Raw genomic sequence first — 19219 nt, 5'->3', positions numbered from 1 at the left:
CATGCAAAAGCAAATGTTCACACCAGAAGCCCAAAAAGCATGTTTAAGATTTGTGTCAACATCTTTATCTCATATATACTGGTCATGAACCTTTTATGAAAATTTTAACTCTAATAATAAAATCAGCCCAGCATATTCAAAACTTTACTATAGAAAATTAATCTGATTTGATCTGAAAGATATATTTTCATCGGAGCCAACTTGGCTGGTCAAAATTCCAATGAATAAATGTCAGAAAAAAATATCATTTCCATATTTATTTACATAGCGTAAGGTTTTACAATAAAATTTCTTGTCACCATTTTATTATAAATACACCATTTTAAACAAGGCTTGATAACCCTCATTAAAATACATCCTTCAAACCTTTTGAAACGTAATAGTAAAACAAACGCTTTAATGGATACAACTATTTAATTTTTGCACCTTTTAAATGTTAGTAAATCATGCAAAGCAGAAATATAGTATGAAAATAAAATGATATAGATCAAATGTGTTGCTTTACAAAGGAGAATTAAAATCAAAACAAATATATGTGGTGAAAAATACAAATACTGGGTCTGGTGGCAAAGCTTAAAGATCTTTCTCAAAGAAATGTTAATTAATGGCTTTCAGCGATAGTGCACTACATAATCACCAATATACAGTACATACATTATCTGTCTGTGAAGGGAAAAATATTAAAATAATGCAAATCTTAGCTGTTAAACATTCAAACCACACATTTTAGCCCTGTGTGACTACACACTGAAATTAAATGTTATTGTTTTAAAGTTAGATTGTGATATACTGTAGTCGGACAGTTAAAAAGGCTAACCTGATAACACAGTAATCATTTCATTATGGGTAGCATTGCTCCTTCAGTCATGCCTCAGTCAGTTTACAGTGTAACCACTGCACAATCTTATAAGACTCAACATCCCAGTAAAGTGTTAAACAGTATTTTGCAGGCACTTACAAAGCATGGTTTAGGCCTTTAAATGAGTTCAAGATTAGATGCAAGTTTCAAAATGGTCCACTTTTAAAAAAAAATCTGAAGGAGCATGGTATGAGTAAATGTGTTCCTGTACTGTTGCATAAAATTATTGATTACAGCAAAGGTCACAGTCCAGATTTATGCCGCAGGTCTCTGGAAGACATCTGAGAAAAGAGCTGGAGATGAGATTAACTATGAAGACAATACCTGGAACAGAGCAAAAACAAAGGCCTTTTAGGACTTCACAGACACTAAATGACACAAACATAGAAAAACAAAGAAGGAAATTACCACTGAATTTATCAGTTGATTAAAAGGTAAACTGTGTCTTTACACACCTTTTTAAATGTCCAAAAAGGCAGGGGCTTGTTGGTCTTGAGATTGGATGTGTCCAGAACTGTCAGATGGTGTTAATGGTCATAACAGGCTGCATATTCCTTCCATTTGTGGGAGCTTGCTCTTTGCAGTTCATGTCACAAGGTTAGCATGTTTCTGTAATTCCAGGTTTTACGACAGACAATTGGGGAATGGAGTGGAGTTCAGATATTGGCAGAGAATATGCGGCAGTGCAGCCCAGGAGAGAAAAGATCTTGAAGCTTGGCATTCTTAAAGCAGACACCCTTAGTGTTACTCATCTTCAGGAGACTCCTTATTCTGCTCTGCAGAGTGGCTTTTATCTGTCTTTAACCCACTTTTCTTAATATTCAGAAATATACACATGTACAGAAAATGTGTTTTTACACCCAATTTGGTTCTCTTTAACAATTAGACTAATGGTCATGAACACTTTCGGTTAGAGTGTAACACAATATTGGAAGTAAATAAATTCATTTTTGCGGAACAAGAAATGCTTATGACATTAAACTTTAAGAAAAAAACTATTGTACACTTGAAGCGTTTGTGACAGATACTGGAAATAATAAACAGCTGTTGTGTACTCCAAGTGCTTACAGTACAGTAATCAGGAAGTCTGATAAGATAGCATAAACATAACTAAAGGTAAATGTGAAATATACAAAAATCAAAATTATGCATCTTGTATAAAATTAAATATTAAAAGTCCTGTAACAACTACATGCAGAGCAGAATAAAGGTCTTTATTCCACTGAGAATTAGGCATCTGGTGAGCACTGTGGCTTTAGAGTGTATTTTTAGTGTATCCTTCCCTTAGAAAAATCATTCCTTAACTCATCAGTATCGACGGCCATAGCTTGGTGAACTGTAGGAGGTGGAAGAGAAGGTTGTGGTGAAACTTGATCCTGTGGCATCAAAGCTGCCTCTCCTGGAGCCTGACCTGGATCCAGTTCTTGAGCCAGACCGTGACCCAGTAGCAGAACCTGACCCACTGATACTATAGGGACTGTAAAGGCCTTTGCTAGACTGAGATGACGCTTCAAGTAGTCGCAGGCCAGTCCCCTCCTCTATCATGCTTCTTTCCATAGCATCCTTGTAAGAGATCTTAAGCTTGGTTTTAGGGCATGTGAGGTATTTTGAGTATGCACTAACATCTCTTAACTTCTGTGCAGTGCGTGCATCTAAGGTGCCTTTCTTCACAGCCTCATCGATAGACACTCTGCTTGTAGTATCTGGTTCAATTAAACCACCAGTGAGATACTGGACCTCCAGAAATCGCTGTCCAGCCTCATAGTACAGCCAGCCTTTCTTTAGGGCTTGGGCTGCTGACATTTTGGTTTTGGTTCTAGGATCTTCAAATCCATTGTAGGCCTTCTGGGCTAGACTGATGCGGTCCACCATAATCTTATCCACAAGCCCTTTGTTCATTGCATCTGCAACAGAGAATTTCTCTCCAGTATGTGGATCGATGATGCCTCCTGTGCAGGCCTGAGCTTCCAGCAACCTTTGGCCTGTTATATTGTCCACAAGGTTTCTGTGAATGGCTTCTGTGACAGACACCTTCTCCAGTGTTTCTGTGTCTAAGATCCCAGCTACAGGGCCAGTTTCCTCTGTTGGATCATTCCATGTGGTTGCTGGTGTTTTTATGGAAGGTACTGGGCTCATGGGGTAAGAGGAAGAGGAGCCAAAGGAGGATGAACGTGATCTGACACCACTCATGTTTCCAGACAACATGTCTGCAAACTCTGTGATGGACAGAGTTCCTGCTCGGTACTGATCCAGAGCTGACTTGTCAATCAGGCTCCGAGAGATTGCATCATCAATGTCATACTGCCGCCCGGACCGTCTGTCAATGATCATGGATTTCACAACTCCATCAGATGAGGTGATGGTGATTTCCTCCCATTCACACTCCTGTTCTGCAAGCTCTAGATATGTCTGGTGGTCAATGAGCCCTTTCTGATATGCTTCATACACAGACATTTCTTTGCCAGTCTCTGGATCAACGATGACGACCCTACGTTTGCGAACAGAAGACTTGGAAGAGGTCTTCCTCTCGCGCTTCTTTTCCTTCAACAGCAGTAGAGCAAGGCCTGTTTCTGGGTCGATCATACATCTCTCCATCAGCTGTAGGTAGGTGAGATTTTCTTCAGTGTTGGGGTCAAAGAAGCCCTTTGTGTCATCAGATGGATCAGTGAGGATTTCATTCATTTCCTCATCAAAGAGGCCACGTTCATATGCCGCTTCAACTGGCAATCGGTGGCTCTCCTCTGGATCAATGATTCCACCAGTAGCAATCTGAGCCTCTAGCAGACGAATGCCATGGTCTTTCAGAATGAGGCCCTTTTTCATTGCCTGGAACAGGGAGATGATCTTGCCAGTATAAGGTTCCTTGTAGCCTGTGACAGCTCGCTCAGCTGAGATGAGTTTATCTTTAAACTCTGGGCCAACAACACCCATTTTAACAGCTTCTGTGACATTTAGTTTCAGGTTCTTAATAGGATCGATTACATATCCTGTGGCGGCTTGAGCCTCAAGGAGCTCAAATGCAGTCCCTGGTCTGATCATGTTCTTCTTCATGGCTTGGTAAATAGACAGGCGGTCTTTGGTAGATTCTACATACACACCAGCAATACAACTGGTACCCTCAAGGTATTTCTTCAGGTCTCTGCTGACCTCCTCCACTGTAATGATACCCTCAGTGAGGTCGTTGTATGTTTTTTGGTTGATAATCTGTGAACGAAGCAGCTCATCCACAGTGATTTGCTTTCTGAGACCCTTGAAGAGAAGTCTTCTGTCTGCCAGTGAAAGCAGCCGCAAACCACTTTCTTTATCAACTCTGCATCTTTTCAGCAGCTGGGCGTAGGACTGTTTCTCATCTGTTGTTGGATCAGTGTATCCTCGCACATCCCCAGTAGGTTCAGATAGTCTGTCAAGTGTCTCTTTATTGATGTATCCACGCTGCATAGCTACATCTGTGGGGAGGCGGAAGTAGTATTCAGGATCCATTAAACCACCAGTGGCATTCTGGGCCTCCAAAAGCCTCAAAGCATAATCCTCGGGAATAAGATCCTTTTTCATAGCCTGGAAGAGAGAAATCACTTTTCCACTGTATGGATCCTTGTAACCTGTGACTGCTCTCTCAGCAGAGAGAAGTTTGTCATGAAGTTCAGGGCCCACAAGCCCTTTGCGCACAGCTTCATCAACTGTTAGAAGTTCATCTTTAACTGGATCAATCATGAATCCTGTTGCTGCTTGGGCCTCCAGGAGATTCAAAGCAACTTCAGGCTTAATCTGTCCATTCTTCATAGCCTGGTAAATGCTGATCTTTGGTGGGCTGTCTGACATGATTCCAGCAATACAACCTGTGCCAAAGAGGTACTGTTTTACTGATGGAATTTCCATTGCCTCACGAATCGTCATCTTTTCTTGTTTCAGGAGGTTGTACGTGTGTAAGTCAATAATTCGAGCACTGTAAAGCTCCTCAATAGTAACTCGTCTTCTTATGACGTCGCAGGACATGCCCTGCTCTGACTTAAGAGTCTCTCTTTGTTCAATAATTTCAATGATGATGATCAGCATTCTGTCCTTTGTGATTTGCCCCAAGCGATACTGCTCCATGAGGCGACGCCTCTCTTCTTCGGGAAGCATATTTGAGTTCATGATTTCCCAAATGGTCATGCTCTTTCCTTCAAAACTTTTATGAGGGATCTCAATTTGAGTGTTTGCTAGATCTGTTTGTGCTTGCTCCTCTGTGTACTGATAAGATTTCTCGACAGGAGCAGGAACTTCAACCTTAGATAGAGGCAGGTAGCACAGACCAGAGTTGGGATCTCTTACACATTTCTCCAGCAACTGCTTGTAAGTAACACTTTCATTGGTGTTGGGATTGGTGAAGCATTTAACGTCACCTGAGGGTTCATTGAAGGACTTGGTCATTTGTTTACTGAAATAGCCACGCTGAATGGACACGTCATTGGGAACACGATGGCTGCAGACTGGATCAATGATCCCTCCCGTAGTAAACTGAGCCTCCAGGAGGGGAATAGCATGCTCCCTCAGTACGAGCTCTTTCTTCATGGCTTGGAATAGAGAAATCTTGTTGCCTGTATATGGATCTTTGTATCCTATCACTGCTTTTTCAGCTGAGAGAAGTTTCTCATGAAGCTCTGGGCCAACAACTCCAGCCTTCACAGCATCATCCACAGTGTATTTGAGATTTTTGACTGGATCAGTTATGAAACCAGTTCCAGCTTGGGCCTCTAGCAGAGCAAGGCCAGTATTTTGTTGTAAAACATTCTTTTTCATTGCTTGATATATGCTTAACTTCTCATTTGAATCTTCCATAGTGATACCATCAATGCGGTCTGTGCCCTGCAAGTACTTCCTGACCTTATCAGTTTCGCTGACTTCTTTAGGTGTCTTTTTACCCTGTTGGAGCTGATCAAATGTAGTCTTGTCAATGATGTTGGAATCAAGTAATGAGCTGGCAGTGACTGGTGCCCTAAGGCCTTCAAAACAGGCATCTTCCTTTGTTTTGTCCTCCTTTTCGTCAACCATTGTTATCACAATTTTTATCAGCTTTTCAATTGTCACTTGCCCCATTCTGTACTGACGAATCAGCTCTATTCTTTGCTCCTCAGTGATGTATTCAGAGTGTATGATCTCCCAGATTGTGACTTTTCTTCCTTTGAAAGGTCCATACTCCAGCTCCATGGTCGTCTGGTTCAAAGCCTCTTTTGTCTTAGCCTCTGTAATCTGTTTGTCTTCCTTTGGCTTTGCAGCCTTCTTTGAGAGGGGAAGCAGTGGGAGTCCAGTTTCTTTATCTGTGACACATTTATTCATGAGCTGTGCATAGGTTGTGTCTTCTTGTGAGTTAGGATCATAGAATACTTTTGTGTCATCAGTGTTCTTGTTTAGGGTCTTGGCCATTTCCTCATCAAAATATCCTCGCTTGCAGGCAACCTCATGGGGGATGCGATAGCTTTTAACAGGGTCAATGATTCCACCTGTTGAGATCTGTGCCTCAAGCAGACGAATGCCATGGTCTTTCTTAATAAGGCCTTTGTTCATGGCCTCAAACAGAGACACCGTCTTTCCTGTATATGGATCTTTGTAGCCGCTGACAGCTCTCTCTGCAGACAGAAGTCGTTCATGCAGTTCTGGGCCTACAAGACCTGATTTAACAGCTTCATCAACAGGGACCCTCTCATTTTTGACAGGATCAATTACAAACCCAGTCGCTGCCTGAGCTTCAAGGAGGTTCACTGCAGTTTCTGGTGACAGTAATTCTTTCTTCATAGCTTGATAGAAAGGCATTTTCTCCTTGGTTGGTTCATTCAACAGCCCAGCAATGCTTGGAATTCCTTGTAGTGCTTTCTTCACAGGCTCCATCTCAGAGATCTGTTTAACCGTTATCTTGCCATTACTCAACTTGTTAAACAAGTCTTTGTTTATAACCTTAGACTCTAACAATTCATTGGCAGAGACTGGAGCCCTCAATCCATTAAATACATTTCCATTGTTTTTCTCCTTGTCCTCCACAACAGTGATGACAATTTTGATAATCTTCTCCACTGTGATCTTGCCTGTCTTATACTGGCGAATCAGTTCCCGCCTTTGCTCTTCTGTGAAATATTCTGAATTGATGACTTCCCAAATGGTTACAGTTTTTCCTTTGAATCTTCCAAAAGGTACATCCACGTTTGATTTGCTGAACACGTCTTTAGTCTCCAAATCTGTGTATGTTCTTTCGGTTTGAACAGCTTTCTCGGTTACTGGTAATATCAGCAGGCCTGTCTCTGCATCTTTGGTGCATCTGTCCAGTAACTGTTTATAAGTGAGTTGCTCCTGAGTGCTGGGGTCAGTGAATAATTTGCAGTCATCACTGGGATCAGTGAGCTTCTTGTTCATGTCTTCATCAAACTGACCCTGCTTGTAGGCGGTCTGCAGGGGCACTCTATGACTATTGATAGGGTCAATGATGCCACCAGTTGCAAGCTGTACATCTAGGAATTTGGTAGCCTGCTCCTTCTCTATTAGTCCCTTCTTCATGGCCTCATAGAGAGAGATTTTGGCTCCAGTATAGGGATCTTTGAAGCCAGTGGCTGCTCTCTCTGCAGAGAGCATCTTGTCATGGAGCTCAGGGCCAATCAACTCATCCTTAACAGCCTCATCAACAGAGAGGAGTTTATTTTTAACTGGATCTACAATGTAACCAGAAGCTGCCTGAGCCTCCAGGAGCATTGTGGCAGTGGTAGGAGTTATCTTGTTCTCTGCCATGGCCTGATAGACACTCAATTTCTCTTTAGCTGGAGTCAAGACACCTCCGACACAGTTCTGACCCTTTAGACATGCTTTAACTTTATCAGTCTTTCCAAGTTCTTGCACAGAGGATTTGCCCTTTTTCAATTTATCAAATTCCTTTTTGGTTAGGACACCGATGTCATGGAGCCTTTCAGCTGGAACTTTTTCTCTTATTCCCTCAAACGCTAATGGTGATTCTCCATCTTTCTTCACTCCGTCCACTTCAACAGAGCCATTAAAAACTTTCTTTGTTGTTCCCACCATTGTCATGGCAACTAATTGTTCCTCAGGAACCTTATCAGTCTGGACTTCGATCTCCTTAGTTTTGGATGCACCCTGTTTGGAGGCAACCTCAAGGTTCTGAAGTTTCTCTCTGAGCTTTTTGTTTTCATCTCCCAAGAGTTTTTCTTGTTCAAGCCTTTTCTTTTCCAGCACTTCCATTTCATTTTGCTTGTTTTTCATCTCTGTTTCAGCCTCTTTTTGTTTCTTCACAGCTTCATCCATTATGGCTTGAAGTTTCTTCTTCTCCTCTTCCATTAGTTTCCGCTGACGTTCTTGTTCATCTTTGAGAGTTTTGGCTTTATTCACTTCATCTTCAAGCTGTTTCTCAAGCTTCTTTCTCTCATCATCAACTGACTTTTCTCTCTTCAACAACAGTTCCTTCTCTGTGAGGAAAGACTGCTGAAGCATGGCCTTCTGTTGCTCAATTTGCTCTTGTTGGGCATTTGCCATCTGTTTGGAAAAAATAAGAAAAAACATTTGAGAAAATGTCAATAAAATTCCATGAGAAAAGTTCCATGAGAAAAATCATGACTTTCATGACTGCTCAGTTAAATATGAAGCTGTAGCCAGGATCTATCTTGTAGCTCCCTAATGGCCACATATTGTATCTTTAGTTAGTTTACTCTGCACAAAATCAAAGTAAACTGAACAGAGTCAGGCTAGTTGTTTCTTTTTGTTACCAGTCTGTATGCAAAGCTAAGCTAACCATCTCCTGGGTCCAGCTTCATATTTAGGATACATAGAGGTACGTATGTTTTCATCTCAGTACAAAATTAAATAATTGTGTTCCCCAAAATGTCATACTACTCCTGTAACCGGTTACTGTGAAAATGTTAAGTCTGTAATATTGTGTTTGCAGTGACAATCATATAAATTGCTGGATGTTAATTTAAGGAACTGCAATTTACATGAAATGTTCCATGTGTTTCCTCAAATACTTTTCTGTGGTTAGTGTGTTTGAAAGGATTGTGTTAACTGCAGGGGTTGTTTAAATTGACTGATCATGTTACTTCATGTCACAATACCTCTTTAGATTTTTTGTGTAGCTCCTCTGCCTCTTTTTTTAGTTTCTCTCTCTCCTTTTCAAGTTCACCAATGGCTTTCTTCAAGTCATCAGCCTCTCTGGTGCTCTGTAGCCTCTGTGTCTCCAACTTTTGCACAACAGTTTCTGTGGTCTGCTTTTCTGCTTCTTGAAGACGAGTTTTTGCTTCATCAGCTTGTTTCTTGAATTTCTTAGCCTCCTCTTCGGCTTTTGCCTGAGCATCACTGAGCTCTTTCACTCTCAGTTTCAGTTTCTCTGCCTCAGCTGAAACTTCGAGCTGCCTTTTTCGCTCAGCCTCCAGGGATTTTTGAAAGCCCTCTGTCTCCTTATCAAGGCGCTGTTGGATCTGTTGTTTATCCTCTAGTAGTTTTTTAGCCTTCTCTTGAGCCTGGTTCTTTTGTTTTTGGAGCTCCTCTGCTTCAGCTTTCAGTTTGGAAGCCTCTTGGATGGCCTGCATTTTTTCCTTGAGCATTTTCTCTGCAAGCGCCCTCTGTTCAGCCAAGTTAGATTCAGCAATCTGCCTCTGTCTGGCCATTTCTTCAGCCTCCACACTAAGTCTGGCAGCTTCCTCTGCCAAACTCTTCATTTTCTCTGCTTCTTCTGCAAGTAATTTCTGTGTGCTATCTTTGTCTTTCTGCATGAGTCGCCGATTTTCTTCCTCAATTTTGAGCTTAAGTTTCAGGAGTTCATCCATCTGGGTCTTAACTTTAGACAGCTCATCCTCCACCTGTGCCTTCTGCTTGACAGCGTCATTTACTTCACCTTTAACCCGCTGAAGCTCCTCATCCAATACTGCTTTCTGTTTGTCTGTCTCATCCAGTTGCACTTTAATCACTGTAAGTTCCTTTTCAACCTGAGACTTCTGTTTAAGTGCTTGTTCTGCTTCTTGTTTGTGCTTGGCCATCTCTGCATCAGCCTGCTGCTTCTGCTTTAGGGCTGCCGCCTCAGCTGCGGCTCGCTTGGAGGCCTCCTCCTCTGCTTCTTTCTTCAGTCTCTCTGCATCTTTTTGGGCTTTGCCCTGTTTAGCTGCTTCATCCTCTGCTGCTTTTTTCTGTTTTTCAGCAGCTTCAGCTTTTTGACGGAGCAAGGCAGCCTCTTTCTCTGCTTTCTCTTTGGCTTTCTCAGCTGCTTGGGCAAGTTTCTTGGCATTTTCAAACTCTTCTTTCAGCTTTTCCTGGGCAAGAATGTCTTCTTTATTCTTACTGAGAACATCTTGAGCTTTCTGTTCTGCTGCAGTGCATCTCTGTGCTGCCTCTTTGGCCAGAACGACCTGCTTCTCTGCCTCTTTCTCAGCCTGGTCTTTCTGTTGGTTTGCTTCAGCAGCTTTCTTTTTGAGGCGTTCAACCTCCTCCTGAGCAGCTTTGCACTGTCTTGCCGCCTCTTCTTCTGCAGCAGTAATCCTCTTCACCTTCTCCTCAGCTGCTTTCCTTTTCTTCTCTTCCTCTGCAGCGAGCTTTTTCAGTTTCTCTGCCTCCTCTTCAGCTTTGAGTTTGCTTTTCTGTGTTTCATCTGCAATACCCTTCAATTTCTTCAGTTCCAACTCTAAATCTGACTTCTCTTTTGATGCTTTCTCAAAGTTGATCTTGATGATGTGGATTTCTTCTTCAACCACTTTCTTTTGCCTCAGAGTTTCTTCCACGATAGTTTTTTGTCGCTCTAACTCAGAAACAGATGAGCTCTTCAGGTGTGTGATTTTCTCCTCGATGTCTTGTTTATGCTGAGCAGCTTGATCCTCCAGCAGCTTTCTCTGATAAGCCTCATCCTCAGCTTTCCGCTTGAGTCTTTCATTCTCTGCCTCTTTAGCTTTCAGAGCAATCTCAGCTTCAGTCTTCAGACGTGTTGCCTCATTGATGGCAGCCAGTTTTTCCTTGAGTATTTTTTCGGCCTCTGCTCTTTGCCGTGCTGCCTCCTCCTCTGCAATCTGCCTCTGCTTCTTTGCTTCTTCAGCAACTGATCTGAGTCTGGTTGCTTCCTCAGCAAGTTGTTTCATTTTCAACACTTCAGACTCAAGAAGCTGCTTGCTCTTTTCCGTGTTCGACAGCGTCTCCTTCTCAGCTTGAATCTTCATCTGCAGCAGGGCGTCCATTTCACTTTTGACTTTAGCCAGCTCATCTTCCAGTTGTTTCCTCTGGTTTTCAGCAGCATTCACCTCATTTTTCAGACGCTGGAGCTCATTATCCAACAGGCCCCTCTGTTGTTCAGCATGTTCAAAATCAGCCTTTAAACGAATGCATTCTTGTTCTGCAGACAGTTTTTGCTGAGCTATTTGTTCTGCAAATTTCCTCTGCTTCTCCAACTCTTTCTCTGCATTCTCCTTCTGCTTAAGTGCGGCTTCTTCAGCTTTAGCCCTTTTCTTTGCATCTCGCTCTGCCTCAAGCTTCTGCTTTTCTGCCTCCTCTTGAGCCTGGCTCTTCTTTTGGGCTTCCTCCTCAGCTTTTAGCCTCAAGCGGAGAGCCTCATTGGCTTTCTGTCTCCATGTTTCAAGCTCTTTCTCTGCTTGCTCCCTGGCTTTGTTTGCTTCCTCCTGTTGTTTCCTGAGTTGTTCAGCTTCCTCCTGCAACTGAAGGACAGTGCCCTGCTCTTTCTTAAGAGATTCCTCGAGTTTTGTAGCCTTTTCATTGAATGACACGGTTTGCAACTGCGTGGCAGCAGTCTTCTGTGCCACCTCCTCTACTACCTTAATCTGTCTCAATTTCTCCTCCTCAGCCTGTTTCATGCGCCTCTCTGTCTCCTCTGCTTGGAGTTTGAATTTCTGCAGGTCATCAAGTGCTTTCTGCTTTTGTTTGGCAGCTTCTTTTTCTGCTTCAGATTTCCGCTTCAGCTCATCTTCAGCATTTTTCTTTTTCTGAGTCTCTTCAGTTACCTGCTTGCGAAGCCTTTCTGCCTCCTCCTGAGCGGTCTTCCTGAGCTTCTCAGCGTCAGCAGCCTTGTCTCTAAGCTTCTGTAACTCTACTTCAGCCGTGGTCTTCTGTGTTATTGTTGTCTCTAACTGGACTCTAATAATGTGGATTTCTTCCTCAATCTTCCTACGACTGACTAGCGCCTCTTCTAGCTGCTGATTCTTGGATTTGATCTCCTGTTCAGACAGACTCCTCAGCTGATGCAGCTCTTGCTGTATGTTTTGCTTCTGTTTCTCAGCATCCACTGCAACGTCTTGCCTCTTGCTGGCCTCTTCCTTCATCTTCAGCTTCAGCTCCTGCGCCTCTTGTTCTGCTTTGGCCACAGATTTAGCGTGAACCTCAGCCAGCTGTTTCTGTTTGTCTAACTCAGCCTGTATCTCTGCCATCCTTCTCCTCTCCTCTTCTTTGAGTTTTTCAGAAGCTTTCTATATTAGTAGAAGTAAAGAGGGAGTAAAGGGAATTGAGAGACTGTTAGAGGTGTTAGACTACAAAATAAATCTTCAGTATTAAAGTAGTTCTAAAACATGTAGGTACATAAAAATGTAAATACATGAAAATATGTTACAGCTAATGTTACAGTTTATTAACTACAACAAACAGTTCTTTTAACTAGGGATAAATAGTGTATTGGGAAATGCTCGTCATGTTTAATCAATGTATGGCACACAGAATGACACTTTACTTCACAACACAGCACGGCACTGTACTTTGATTTCATGCAGTCGAGGTATTTTAACTGACAACCTATATGGATAAAGGGCAATTATGTAATAAGGCCTTGTCACATTTTACACCATGTAGTAATAGCAAACTTAGTATTAATATTTTCAGAGTGTGAAAGGTATGTAGCTGCTGCTGCTGTATATCATATCTGATTCTGATTTGGTCGATATGTTCAGTCACCAGATATTTAGGGTTTAATTTGTGTCTCTCCTCAGTCTTACTCAAAATAAAGCAGTGTGTAAAGTAATTAAGAAGCAGGAACAGAATAAATAACAATCAGCATGCAAAGTACTAAGCGCTGTGGGAACTATATGAAAAGTGTACAAAGAAGTTAAGAAACAGCACAGTAATTAAAATCCTAAAGATTTTATGGAATTGCATCAGAGGAAGTTAGGATTCAAAGTACCAGAATAACCTCACTATGAAGATTAGCATAGTGATGCAGCAAACACAGCGTGATTTCATGTAACATACAACACAAAATCAGCTTGGATTCAGTGTAGGTGACGAGACATAAATCCAAGATCAAGTAGCACAGATTCTGACAACAGATACAGCAAACACCAAAAAATGAGTTCTACCATTTAGTAAGAATGGTAAGTGCATAGTGTTGAGTACAGGCGATCGATACCTATAAGGAAGGTTCAATATTTTTGAAACCCACGATACTGATCTCTGAGCTCTGGTTCAGGACACCGTTGTTTCTGGTAAATCTGCACCAGCCTTGAATTGTCAGTCAGTTAGCCCATCGACAGAAAAATAACCAGCAACTATTGATAATTGTTTGATCATTCCAGTTATTTTCCAAGCAAAAATTGTGAAAAAGTAACAAATATAAAAACAAAAATAACATTCTCTAGTTCTAGTTCAAATTGGAGGATTTACTGCTTTGCTTTGTCATATGTTTGAATATCTTTTTGTCTCTGCAAAGTTCAAATTTTAAACATTTTTTTAAAAATGTTTCATACACTAAAGGATTCATCAGTAAATCAAAAAAGAAAACCAAACCCTTCAAAAAAATTTAGTGCCTCTATGTCACATTATTCAAACAGATATACATTTTAAAAAAGTTTGTGAATTTAATTTAAATTTAAAACATTTATAACAAAAAAGAAGATAATGATGCCAAGTTCTCAGAGTTAAAATGCACGAGAATTCTTAACTCATCCTAATAAACTGAAAAAGAGCTCAGTTATCAAAGGTTTCCAAAAAATCCTGAACCTTCCCTTCACTACAGACATGGGTTTGATGTGGAGAGGAATGATATGAACTGAGAGGGTCTTCGTTTTTTAAATACCTGGTGCTTTGGGGTTAATTCATCTCTTAAGCGCTTGATTAATATTCATCATGACAAAGCACTGGCAAGCAGGATCAAACACAATAGAAAGTTAGAAAAGAAGAAAAGGGGGGGAAAAGTAACGGTAGAGGTAGATTAAAAAAAATAAAAGTAAGTAAGAAGGTAGCCAAACTGAAACCTTCAAATCACAAGTGTGGGTGATTTCAAGAGGAAATGAAGAGGCAAATACCAAATTAAGAGTTCTGGATAAGCAGCTGAGCAGTTAAGAGGATGTGACTGAATTTGGAAGTGATGCCAAATCAGAGTCACGTGTACAGATTATGTAACATGATTTGACTAAATACACAGTGTAGGGGAATGAGAGACATATATTGTAGTGGGGATGTGATGTGCTGCAATACTAGGATGAAACAGTTTGCTTCACCACTGTATGCTCTCCTACCACGCTGAACAGATTTGGATATTTATGAGTGCCACCATTTTGTTAGAATTTAATGACATGATTTCCCATACATTAATCGGTTAAAAGGCAAGAGTGGCACGGTTTGCATTAGTGAGGCTTCAGGTTTTTAAGAGGCGCCTGCTGCTGCTGCTGCTGTCTACAGAGTGTGTAATTACCTCATCATCCTCCAGGCGGCGCTGTGTATCCATGATGAATTTAATGTACTGGCTGGTGAGAGTCATCAGCTCGCTGTAGCGGGTTCTCAGAGTGACATACTGAAAAAAGTGTGAGGAAAAAAAGAGTGTTTATTTGACATCTAACTTTAAAACATACGTTTTCTATCAATTTCCATCCTTCTTTAAAATATGTTTAATTCCCAGGATTATGTATGTGATAGTTAAAGCCATTTTTAGATGTGTTTTCTTTTTTCATAGTAATGACAAAAAGGTCACAGTCAGTCACTGAGCTCCAGCACCTAAACTGAATACGGTGCTAACACTTTCCCTCTATTTCCAGTCTTTATGCTATGCTATTTAGGCAGCTCCATTTTTAAGACATGAGAGTGGTATCATTCGTTTCATCCAACTTAACGAGAAAGCAACCTCATTTCCCAAAATGTCAAACTATTCTTCAAGTTTTAAGAAGAGCAGATGACAATCAGCATCACCACTGACACAGCTGCAGTCCTGCTTGTAAAACCTACCTCTTGGATGATGTTATCAGATGCACACTCCATTTTGGGTTTCTTTAGAGGAGATGCTATTGGGTCTTGAAGGGCTTTGTAGGTCAAAATCTGGAACTCATAATCCTAAAAAGTCAGAAAAAAAATAACGTCAAGCCCCCAAAATAAATTTTGTCCTGTTGTAAAGCTGAAAGTATAAGTACAAACCTTAACTGAATCAATGTAAGCTTTTGCATTTTTATGGCAATTTTCAATCTTGTCCTTATTTTTCTCGATCTCTTCCAGGAGTTTCTGAAAATATAAATGAACATTAAGAAAGACAATATTTAGTCAGCGCTTTGTGTTACATTAAGTTTGTATGAAAAGTGCTGTACAAAAATCTGATTGATTGATTATCGGAGTATTTTTTAGTTCAATAATGTTTTCCTACAAAAAAGGAAAAGCAACAGCTGCAAGTCTTGTTTTCATTATTATAAACACATTAACTAAAACTCATAACAGCCAGTGAGTAGTCAAAGTAAAGGGGATTCGGTGCATTCTTTCTAAATCTGTGCAATCAGTATGACCACCAGAGGGCTTAATGACTTCTTCCTTTACCCCACACGGCCTGTTCTTTTCTCTTGCAATACCTTCTCCTCTGCCAGTTGCTCCTTGAGGGCCTTGCTGTCACCGATTGGCACAGCTTGAATCTTTTCCTGCCTCTGTCTCGCCTCTCCGAGCCAGCGGATGAGCCACTCGTAGCTTTCATGATAGGAATTCATGTGGCGCCCAAGGAGGTCGAGCTCCCGCAGTCTCAGGTCGATCTGAGCAAACACAGCCTGCCAGCGCTCCAGGAGGCTGCCGACCAGCTGACGGTAATGCTCCAGCTCAGCATCACGCTCGCTGTGGATCCTCGTCATCTTGTCGTTGATAGTTGTCGCCCTCTTGAGCTCGTCCTGCAGGCGGTCAAACACCACCTGATCGGCCTCTGCCTCAGCACGCATCGACTGTCAGACAAAAGAACAAAGTCCTCACCTTACTATAAAAACAGTGCATTCCTGTATGGGAACAAGCATGGCTCTGGCTAAAGGTTCATTCATAGCAGATTGTAAATAAAATATATACAGTGATTGTAGATATGAATGAACTGAGGAAATACCTTCAGCTGACTGCGATGGTCCTCCACCTCCTTCTCCTCAGCTGGCACATTACTGACATCACGCAGACGAGTCTCATAGTGCTTCAGTGTGTCCTCTGCATCTTTAGTGTTTCTGATCACAACGTCAATGGTCTTCAGCCTGAAAGCAAGAGGTTCACATTGTATTAAAAGCACAATTACAGCTGAAAACTCATCAGGAAGCACTCAGAGGGTCGCAGAGCCTCACTTGTCCAGGTAGACTGAGGAGAGGCCGTAGACGTGGTCCATCTTCTTCAGTGTGACGTCCAGTTCAGAGCGCAGTATCGGTGCGGAGCTGGACTGCTGAGGAGACGCCAGAACCTCCTCTGTCTTCTCAGCAATAGAGTTCAAGTCTTTCTTCAAGCCCTCCAACTCGGACTGGACTTTCTGCAATGGAGAATACAGAAAATTATTTAGTGAACAGATTATTTATTATTATTTACTGCTAATATTTATGTATCACAGGTTCTATTCTCCATGATGTTACCATTTGCTCTGCAGTCTTCAGGGCGCAGGCCTTCAGAGGCTCCTTGTCCACAGGCTGACGAAGACGCGTCACTGTTCGATTCTCGCATCCCTCCAGCCTCAGACGAAGGTCCTTGATCTTTGTCAGGTAAGTCTTGCACACCGACTCGTCTTGCTCTCCTGATGGAACCAAAATCATGTAGATATATTATACATACACAATAATCTGTCTGCAAAGAACACAGATTCTGTACACATAAGCTGGTTGTTAGTTCAAGTCAGGTTTTGCATTGCAGGTGAGATACACTTTGTAACATAAAACAATCAAACGACTATGAAAACAAGGCATAATCCTAAAGGGTACAGTATTAGTTACAGGATCTTATTTAATAGTGACAGTTTTACAGAATCATTTGTATTTTGGTGCAGTGTTTTTGACCGAAGCCCTTAATTAAAAGTTTCTCTTAAGTACTTAAAATAATTTGGAAGAAATAATCTTAATAAAGTGCAGAAGCTTTAGAACAATTGCTGTCCATGATTTGCGAATGTACCTATTGCACACAACAAATTTACTTCATGCCAGACTGGTTCCATGTTGACTACCTGTTATAGTGGTTAATTTATCAATTAACTGATTCAATCATTCTCTGATCGAGATTGTAAATCAGCGGCCATGAAATCCATGCACAGAGACAAGAAACAACAAGTGAAGTAAGGAGGAAAATCAAAATCAGTCAGGATGATGAAGCCGATTGAGTTAATGAATAAACAGCCCTCAGTGCGCACACAGTCAGCCAGTCAAAAGCTCCTGTTACACATCTGCCACTGTAACTGCAGCACCTTACCTGCCTGGGGCGGCACATAGCCTGTAACATGAATCCAACAGTCAACTTAAAAAATGAATGACCATGACTGAACGTCAAAACAAATGTCTGACAAATGATTCAGTGAGAAAATGTTTGGTCCAACTTAAATAAAATAGATAAATAAAATAATTATGTCTTATGATTAACATCAGACCCTTTCTGACCATGATGATAAAAGAATCCAACCAAGCAGTACACACCTTGCTCTGCAGAGCTGACCATTGTGTTGTAGTGCTGGTTGGCTTTGTTGTAGTTGGACTCCACTTGCATTCGATCCTCAGCCCCGAACATCTGGGAGTCCTGGCTGTCTCTCAGGAAGTCCTGGTAGTGCTGCTCCAGATTCCTCAAAGCCAGCCGGTACTCCTCCACCCTCAGGGTCTTAAACTGCAGGGGTGCAGATGAAGAGGAACAAGAAGATGAATATTAAACATTATGAAAACACCAGCTCAACACACAGCTGTGCCTTTACTTAGATGAATGATTTACAGTATATTAACTAATGTAAAGTTAGTCTTAAGAACTGTAGCAAATAACCAGCTGAAATCCAAAACTATATTGCCACTTTTTTAAAAAACCAAAGTCATTAGTGGTTAAATTATTCAACAGCAGGAGAAGAGAATAAACCAGGTAAGATGAATGTCAATTTGAAAGCTGTTCTCAAACGTATTAAGCACATAAATCTAATTAGATGTAACAAATACAGACAACAGCAGTGACCCCATGTGGTGAAACAATTAAATTAGTCTTCATCTGAACCCAGGTTAACTGGTACAACAGGCTGCTGGCTTTCATTTTCATTTCATTTTCATTTCATTTCCCTCTTGTCATCAGTTACAACTTTAGGGATTTTACAAAAAACTTAAAGGCACTGTTCAGTGTATTAGCTACACTGTGTCCTGTGTTGTTACCATGGTGATGTTCCAGGTCTTGATGATGTGGATGTCTCTCATCAGGTACTGCCAGGACAACAGACTCTTCATGTCCACAAACATCGTCTGCCACATCGTCTGCAGCCTCTGGAGGTTTCCATCCAGTCTGAGGAGGGTGAAGCAGAGATTAGCGGTCATGCTCAGTGAATGTGAATTTAGCTCCTGAGAAATCTAGGACACCCTGAGTGGACTCTAAGCTCACCCGGCAACGCTGTTCACAGCATCCTTATTGGCTGGTGGAACCAGGAAGCAGATAGATGGTACAGATGCTTCGCTGCCCTTATCATTCAGCACCTTCCACTTGTAAGGCTGCGAGTTGTTCAACAGAGCACATTCATCTCCTCTGTGGACTGTGATCTGGAGGAAGATAAACACAGATGCTCACATCCAGCTTGTCTATGGAATGAACCTCATACTGCAAATTACTGTAATTTATATGTGTTCATAATAAAATGGAAAATCGGGGAACAGTATTCAGGAATGGTTATCCTGTTTGTATCCACGCGTGTCTCATGCTTACCTCCATCTGTTTGAAGTCACAAACAGCCTGGATGGGCAGTTTGCCCTTTAATGGGGTAGCAGGGTTACGTGGTTTCAGCTGGATGATGGTCTTGGCTCTCCGCTTCAGACCTTCCAGGTGAGTTTTGAACTCAGTCAGCTGCTCTTTCTCATCCTGTTAAGAAAATAATAAATTAAGTGGGGTACATTAATATGGATACTTAAAAAAATGATCTCAATAGATATTATTAAGTTGCTCTAACGAGGCATTTGCAATCTGTGAATATATTTCTGAGAAATG

The 19219-nt window shown here is 41.5% G+C and overlaps 1 protein-coding gene across 12 annotated transcripts in view; it reads right to left on the bottom strand.

The window, feature by feature from the left end:
- Positions 1–242: 242 nt before the first annotated feature.
- pleca (plectin a) overlaps positions 243–19219 on the bottom strand; it is a 78573-nt gene continuing 59596 nt past the window's right edge. For 9 of the 12 annotated variants that reach the window (XM_041054225.1, XM_041054229.1, XM_041054230.1 and 6 more), the window contains 15 exons: positions 18941–19093; positions 18623–18777; positions 18400–18526; positions 17692–17875; positions 17471–17491; positions 16648–16805; positions 16369–16547; positions 16143–16281; positions 15634–15990; positions 15212–15295; positions 15026–15130; positions 14499–14597; positions 8944–12285; positions 1315–8368; positions 243–1183 (listed from right to left, as the gene is read on the bottom strand). In XM_041054225.1, coding sequence (XP_040910159.1) covers positions 2168–8368; positions 8944–12285; positions 14499–14597; positions 15026–15130; positions 15212–15295; positions 15634–15990; positions 16143–16281; positions 16369–16547; positions 16648–16805; positions 17471–17491; positions 17692–17875; positions 18400–18526; positions 18623–18777; positions 18941–19093 — 11304 coding nt within the window. In that variant the 3' untranslated portion in view covers positions 243–1183; positions 1315–2167. The remainder of the gene's footprint in view (positions 1184–1314; positions 8369–8943; positions 12286–14498; positions 14598–15025; positions 15131–15211; positions 15296–15633; positions 15991–16142; positions 16282–16368; positions 16548–16647; positions 16806–17470; positions 17492–17691; positions 17876–18399; positions 18527–18622; positions 18778–18940; positions 19094–19219) is intronic. The other 3 variants (XM_041054220.1, XM_041054222.1, XM_041054228.1) reach the window with 1 other exon arrangement.

Source organism: Toxotes jaculatrix, chromosome 13, assembly GCF_017976425.1.
Source record: "Toxotes jaculatrix isolate fToxJac2 chromosome 13, fToxJac2.pri, whole genome shotgun sequence".
NCBI classification, from domain to species: domain Eukaryota; kingdom Metazoa; phylum Chordata; class Actinopteri; family Toxotidae; genus Toxotes; species Toxotes jaculatrix.
Note: the sequence above shows the minus strand (reverse complement) of the source record. Positions and strands in the feature narration are given on the sequence as shown.